The sequence below is a fragment of the Gavialis gangeticus genome, unplaced genomic scaffold, assembly GCF_001723915.1.
Source record: "Gavialis gangeticus isolate Ggan-Ray unplaced genomic scaffold, GavGan_comp1, whole genome shotgun sequence".
NCBI classification, from domain to species: domain Eukaryota; kingdom Metazoa; phylum Chordata; order Crocodylia; family Gavialidae; genus Gavialis; species Gavialis gangeticus.
In genome coordinates, this window is record NW_017729029.1 from 53,945,103 (window position 1) to 53,953,130 (window position 8,028).

Below are 8,028 nucleotides of genomic sequence, written 5' to 3' on the forward strand. Positions count from 1 at the left end.
AATGGTCTCAGAATAACAGGTGAGCCACAGGCAGCAGCAAGAGATTCTGCACCTTGTTTATCACTGTGCAACCCTCAAAATCTGTGTGAATGAGCCTCTGGGAAGGAGACTGAAGGCCTCTCAGCCCTCTGACTCTCTGCTGTGAATAGCAACTTACAATTAGCACTTCTAGCTCTTTAATGTTTGCAAAGTGTTATGAACGTTTAATTGGTCCCCACAACAGCCCTGTGAGGTAGGCAAGCCATCTGTGAAATGGGGAAAACACTACTTACCCTCATTCAGAAAGCAGTGCGAGGCTGAATGGTCAAGAGTAAGCTTTCATTTTCACAGCATTGGTGGGACAGTTGCAGCGCACAGGTTAAATGGCTTGTCTAAGCAAGGATGGAGCGCAGTATTTCTGTAAACTGAACTCATGCTTAAGGTCCTCAATCTCTACCATCTCCCCTCCCCCCCAATAATAATATTTTGAAAGGACATTGTTTTTTTAATAATTCCACTGATAACCTGAATAGACTAAGAGATAACATGAACTTTGAGAAATGTACAAATAGTCAGAGCAAACTTAGTGATCTGGGATTATTTGCTATTAGTTGTGCTAAAATATTCAGTCACTTCATAGTTAAAACTGATGTCAACTCACCATTCTCTAATCGAATTACTGACAACACGCAGCACATAAAGAACTTCTGTTTACAGAACACACGTCTGGATTTACAAAGTGATCCACAGTCAAAAGCTCAAGTTTTGTTATTAAAACATGGCCGCGTTGAACATGAGCAAACATCTGTTTATTTTAGTTTGAAAAGCGATACATTTTGTACAAACCTAGATCTGAATCAAAACCCGATATTCAAAACAGTCCATCCCTCATTCCTGCTTAGTCTGTCAGCTTTGTGAAATGTCACTGGCATTTGTACTTCAACATGAAGTGTGATCTTCAAGTTAAGAACATACCATGTACTGATCTTAGGACTAAGTTTCTGCAGCCGAGTTCCTCCCCAGACATCGTTGCTCACAGTGCTTTGAAAGCTACTAACGTTCTTACTACAACGGTTTGAACCTTTGTTACTTCTGCCTGGTGTCCTATGAGCTTTCGCTGCAAACTCCTTTATATTACACTTGTTTATATAAAAGAGTCGATTCCTGATTTTTACTTTTGTTATATCAGAAATTCACTGAATAGACTCAATGTCCATGGCACGTTTGCTATGACATCGTCTGACTTTAGTATATAAAACAACAGAGCCTGTTTTCTTTCGGCAGGGTTAATTTCCATCAGTCCATTTTGAAGACGGAGGAACTACGGATGAGTGGGGTTTTTAATGTGTTCCTATACTGCTGCATGGACTTATGGGAGAAGGCATTTGCTTTCTCCTGCGTGCCTGCAGTCCGTGGGGAAAGTTTCTAACGAAGTTCTTTGTTAGTGTTTGTAAGACTGGATATAAGGTTTAATTGAGGGATTTGTGCTGAATGTTCTTTCGCTTTGAGTCTTAGTGCTGCAATGCTGGACGTTTTCCTTTCAACTGCTGCCGGATCAGTGAAGGCGGTGAGAGCAGGGTCTGATGGGGGTCCGGGAGCTTTCATTACTACTGACGCTGTTGTCATGAGAGGATTTAGAGCATTGAGGAACCTGTATTTGGGGGGGGGAAAAAGTCTAATATTACACAAGCTGAGAATTACTTACAGAATGAGCCTTAGCTTTATTGCCAAACCTCAGAACAAAAATGTACTGAAGGAGTTAAATTTTTCTTTTTTCTAACGGCAACTTTGATTTATTCCCCAAACTTACTTTTTCTGGAAAATGCAAACTTTACTTAGTATGGGATTCAATTCTGCTTTCCTTTGACATTCCTTCCTAAACCCTGGATGCAGTTTGATATTCAGAGCCCTGCACTGCATGGGGCTAGTAAGAAGAGTAAGACATGGTAAGAATATGGTAGCATGCTAAATCCCTCTCAAAACAAGCCTCGTAACACTGTAGACCAGCACGCTCTATGGAAACAACAATAAAACACCTCAATAAAGGAACAGTTTACGGGCCTTTGTGCAACAGATTTGTTGTGACAAGTTATTTCATGCGAAAAGCAGCATAAATCAGCGTGGCAGAAAGTGCTGCTTGTTAATCCGAGGCTGTGACACAGGCTGTAATTTTAGAAGGGAGAGGACCAGCTTATCTGTGTGTCGAGCCAGCATAACGGCAGGTCTCGGTGGATACATTTCAGGCCTGGGGGCAGGCAAAAGCTAGGAGCGAATCCTTAGCTGGTGTAACGTGTTGGAGTGCAATGAATATCTCCCCCCAAGTCTTCAAGGTGGGGAAAACAGCCAACCTTAACCTTGGGCTTATTGTGGCCTATGGCATCATGCCCACTGCAGTGGGGCAGGGCTGGGTGTATGGTCTGCAATAACAGTAACATTAACTGTACGACTGTGGCCCTGACATTTAAAAGGCACCAACCTCTTCCTTTGGTCCCATACAGACAAGCCCATGTTCTCATCTACTGGGTGGGAATGTCTAGCATCCCCCTCTGTTTCAGGGGCAGGAAATTATTTTGGGCGGAGGTCTGCTTACTGAGTTTTGGCAAGCCATTGAGGGCCGCATGACAGGCAGCCAGGGGCAGATAAATATTAATTTTCTAAATTTTTTTAGGGGCCCCATGGGCCGGATAGAATGGCCTAGCGGGCCGCATCTGGTCTGCCGGCTGCGTTTTTCCCACCCCTGCTCTATTTGGTAGAGCTACTGTGAGCTAATATCTGTCTGCTCTTGGAGATATTAAGATGTGCAAGTATGCAGCAGTGAATGTAAGATCAGAAGGAAATCTGTGCTTATTCCATATTAGAAGTCAGTCATGAACACCATGATCCCAGAATCAACAGGCCCAGGATTTCACCCAATTGTGCTGTAAACAGACTTCAGTTTGGGGTACTGGTTAATGTAGGACCAAATACAGATTGTCTTGTCCCTATAGCAAGTTTCTTCTGTTAATTTAAATACTGAAACTCACTTCATCATGGTACAGATCAACTATTTCCTCCTATAAAAAGATGACTTTTTCAACTAGTTTTATATTTAAATGAATTAAATATCATTAAGGGGCAACTGAGAGACTCCATACCTTCCAAAATGTGGATTTAAAATCGGATTCCTGAAGAGAGATGTCCAGGTGAAGCTGCTGAGTCCAAAAGGCCCTAAGGATGCCGGGCTGAAAGCTGGTGATACAGAGGGTACAGCTAGAGTTGACAGCGGGAATGATCTCCATGTGTGGTCCAGAAGAGGAGACTGGCTTAAAGGAACATCCAAGAAGAGACCCAAGGGATGTGCCAAGGAGACACTGGGAACATTCCCTAAAATTTCTGTTTTTTCACGTTTCCTCCATTTTGCCCTTCTGTTCTGAAACCAGACCTTGGAGAGACAGATTACAGGATTAGCTACGTTCTCGTTGGCGTTGCTTCTGTCAATCAGAGGAGGCAATGTGCACACAGAAAAGGAGTTATTGTATAAGGACAGTTACTTCATATTAAACTTTCAGTTTACAAAGGAATAATGCATACAAGCATGTTAGACTGGAACAAAGAGCGGTGTCAAGAATGGTGTTATGGAAGTCCTAACAAGCAACCCGTTGACCAGTTTAAATTTGTCGGGTCTAACAGCTGCTAACTGAATTGCTACTTCATGCAACTCTTTACCAAAACTGAAGAAGCAAAATGCAACAAAAAATTTAAGAGTGGCTGCCTCACTTCGTGAATTTTAAGAAGTAACTTAATCGTGAATGTGACAATGGGGTGGCACAGACTGAGTATGGTTTAAAGGTTTAGAAAGTTTGACTATCTATTTAGAGAAGGATTTTGAAAGAAAAAAGTTTTGAGAATTCTTTTGCCTTGCTTATCTGCCATATATAATCATGTAAAATTGATTAATTTACCTGTTGTGCCAGAGAAATTCAGATTGTTTGAACCTTCAATAACCAAGAATGAACAGAACATGGAGACATGGAGTTCTTAGAAAGGGACTTTGGGTAGGAAATCATAGAAAACGAGCGTTGGCAGGAGACCTCAGGAGGTCATATCTAGTCCAACCCCCTGCTCAAATGCAGGACCATCCCCAAGTAGATCATCCCAGCCCAGGCTTTGTCTACCCTGGTCTTAAAAACCTTCAAAGGATGGAGATTCCACAACCTGTTCCCGTGCTTTACTACCCTCCCAGTGAGAGAGTTTTTCCTAATATCTAACCTAAACTTCCCTTGCTTTTAAAAGACTTGAGCCCATTGCTTCTTGTTCTGTCATCTGCCACTGCTGTGAACAGTCCAGCTCCATCCTCTTTTGAACCCCCCTGCAGGTTGTTGAAAGCTGCTATTAAGTCCCCCATAGTTTTCTCTTCTGCAGACTAAATATGCCCAGTTCCCTCAGTCTCTCCTCAGAAGTCATGTCCCCCAGGCCTCTCGCTATTTTTGTTGCCCTCTGCTAGACTTTCTTCAGTTTGTCCACATCCTTTCTGCAGTGTGGGGTCCAAAACTGGACACTACTCCAGGTATGGCCTCACCAGTGCCAGATAGAGGGGAAGAAATCACTTTTCCCTGTGTGCTTTTAGCCTTCTTCTCAAGAGCACACTGTTAGCTCATTCCACCAATTTTCCACAGCGAACCCCGGGTCCTTTTCTGCAGAGCTGCTTAGCCAGTTGGTCCCCAGCCTGTACTGGCACGTGGGACTGTGTGGTTAATACTGTGTCATACTTTTGCCGATATAAAAAAATAGCTTACTATCAATCATGATCCTGTGTTGTCCACTATTTTAATCTGCCAAGTATGTTTTTAACATTCTTAGTAAAGTTAAGCAACAGGTAAGTCAACCTAAGCTGTAGACTGATGCCACACTTCATTTTGTTGTAATTCTGACAGTTTTGAAGTACCCTCTCCCGGGTCCCAGGAAGGAAGTACACAACAGAATTCCCTGCATATGCATTGTAAAGTAGGTTTTTAAGCCCAAATATCACATATGAAGGCTCTCCACCTTAAACTGATAATCCAACTTTTCTCAAATGTTTAAGTGTTGTTGCTCAGGCCTTTGGGCAGAGATGTTCAAACTCAAACTAGACTTGCATTTAGATGAAAGGTTTTCATTCAGGTCCATCATCTCATTCCTTAGGTCTTTAATTTCACTGCTACTGAGATTCAAAGAGTCATTCACAGAAATGATCATATATGTATAGTGTGAAATATCCTAATTGGGAGTAGATGCTGAGAATGTTTGACTATATAGGGAAGGATGTCAACTCTTTGAAAACTGAATTTGTCCCATGCAAAAATTATGAGAGAGTCTGAAATTCCCTTTTTATCCAAATGAGGATATTAAAAAAAATAAAATCCAAAAGCAACAATCTGGATGCTTATTGTGGGATGGTAAATTCTGAAGTATTTAATCTCCATAAGGGTATTTTGATATTGCTGAAAACTTTTGTTTCAACATTAAAATTACATATAAAATTGAAAAACACATACTAGTTCGAGTTAGTCAAAATCAAAACATGCAGAATGAAAAACACGTTGAAAGAAGAATCCAAGTGAAGTCCCCCATTTTAATTTGGATCCTTTTGAAATGTACTGAGTTTCATTAAAATAAACCTATATTCCTACAAACTTTTGATTTGGAAGAAACATGTTTTCTCAACAGAAAATCGTTCTGCTATTTTTTTCAGCCTGCTCCGTTTAACAGTCACTCCTTCCACCTACAGCAACATGAAACTACTGCAAGTAAGTGAATCAAAACATTCCTGCGTGTAAAGAGTAATTGGCTTTTAAAAGTACGTGAGTCCTATTGCAAGATGCTTGCCATTATTTTTATTAGTCTGCTAGCATTAAAGCAATTATACTCTTGCAATTGTAGAAGAGCTGACTGGGAGTCAGGACTACTAGATTCCTCTCCCTGCCGCTGGCTCACTCTGATCCCAGCTGCAGTAATTTTGACTTTGTAAGAATATTTTGATGCCTAATTAAAATAGAGGAAGTAGTGCAGAGAACTTCTCATTTGTACAGGACTTTTTTTTCTTCAGAAGCTCACACCGATTTCAATGGCAAATGATATAGCAGCCCTACTCATATGGACCTGATCCTGTTCTTACCGCTGTCAGTAGCAACTCTCTGAACTCAGTGGGAACAGACCTCTGTTAAGTTTAATCGAACGACAACCTGTAAGTTTTTATATAAGCCTAAAACAGATCCCTGCACAATATAGGTTCCAAATGCTTGTTCGTGGAGACCTAAAATAGCAATTAGTGACTGGAGAGCATTGTTAGTCTAGTTAGGAATATTTTGTGGAAGACTAGTAAAGACACAAAGTGATTCGGTTGTAACTGTAACAGCTAGCCTGGGTTGTTACTGTGGACTGTGTTTAGGTTACTGTTCAGGTCAGTCTGTAATAAGTCTGGCATCTGGAATGGAGGAGGAGACAATGACAGAACCTGGCACAATAGTACTGAACAAATAATCTTGGTAACACAAAGCCAAGTACCACAAGCTGCTAAAGGTCAAACTTCTCATGGGGAAAATCTCAACTAGGGAAATGCTGAAAAAGTCTTAAAAACACAGATAAGAAAGGGGAACAGGAAAAACAGGTACATTTTAGTCTTAATTCAGCTTCAGTCACCTGCTAAACGGCTCCTAGCAGATAAATGGCTAGTTTACAGGGATTATTGGTTAGTAAAGATTATCAATCCCGTGCCAACAAGCATTGTAAGTGGCTGCCCAAATGAGTATCTTATTGCAGCTCAAAGGACTACAGAAACATAACAGAGTAAAAAGTTGTTGTTTTTTTTTACCTTAATGCTAAAGTAATTCCTTTAAGTCATACAATTTCTTGCAGTGATATGTATTGGGACTGTAATATCACTGCATTTCTGACTGGTCCAAGTGATTTCAATTGATTCTTATACTGTATTTAACAAGCTGGATTTAGATTCTCAGCACAGAAGAGAATATTTAGATTTAAGAGCTCAACTTTGAGCACTTGATCTGGGCAAGACCCTCAATGACATGAAACACATCTTACCTTTAACTGATACTGTACACATTAATGGCTCTCCATGCTTTAGCCTGTATATTAATTTAAATACCATTCAGACTATATTCAACCAAAGCATCACAATAAATTATTCCATCTTCTCCTGGCTGTAGAGGTAAACTGCTTTTAAAAAAAGTTTAGTTTCACATTTTTAAAATGAGACACGTCCTTCAAGTTAAACATGTGGCTATGCACACCAGCACAAACTCATGCTGTCATTTAGCTGAGCATGTCCTTCTCATTGGCTATATGCCCCCTAAATTGCACATTAGATACATCTGCCAGTAAGGAAAGAGGACGAGTTGTAGACTTGGATCTTATCCTACAAACAGTATTCCCGTACTGGACCTTTCACTTGAAAGTTTGGTTATTCTTCATAACCCAAATGGAAATGTGCTGAGCATTTAATATCGACTCAAAACTTAGATTTATGCAGTTTTAAGAGGGGAACCCCGGTGTCAGACCTTGGAAGACTTTAAATGCCTTAAACCCCCCCCCCCCATGTAAACAAGAATACTTTCAGGCTGAAATGAAACAAAGACCAAAACTGAGACTTTTTTTTTTAAGTTATCCACTGAAAATGGGAAACTTGCAAGTAGAAAAGCTGTATATGACTAGCCATAATGCACCATGTTTCATGGATTTTAGCATCATTAGCAAACAATACAAGGATGCTTAGGCCAATTCACTGTAATGCTTATTACATTAGAAATGAGTATTTTTATTTCTCTGCTATAGCTGGGGAAAAGTTATAAACTTTATAAAGTAATGCTTTATAAGATTCAGGGTGCTGAAGGGGCCAGGTGATGTTCCTAACTTTTCCCATGTTAAGATGCATTGTTTTAATGACTGCTTCTTTCTCCCCAGACCAATGATCTCCACTAAAAAGAAGCACAAACTTGCCAACAGAGTACTGACTCAGACTGAAAGCCCACAAATACTAAGATTTCCAAATTGTCAAGGGATGGAACAACACAG

General features: G+C 40.5%; 1 protein-coding gene across 1 annotated transcript in view; it reads right to left on the reverse strand.

Moving 5' to 3' along the window:
• Positions 1–232: 232 nt before the first annotated feature.
• The window catches only part of ESX1 (ESX homeobox 1), a 14,236-nt gene continuing 6,440 nt past the window's right edge, over positions 233–8,028 (reverse strand). The window contains exons 4-5 of the mRNA XM_019521050.1: positions 3,114–3,400; positions 233–1,630 (exon numbers count right to left, since the gene is read on the reverse strand). Coding sequence (XP_019376595.1) covers positions 1,405–1,630; positions 3,114–3,400 — 513 coding nt within the window. The 3' untranslated portion in view covers positions 233–1,404. The remainder of the gene's footprint in view (positions 1,631–3,113; positions 3,401–8,028) is intronic.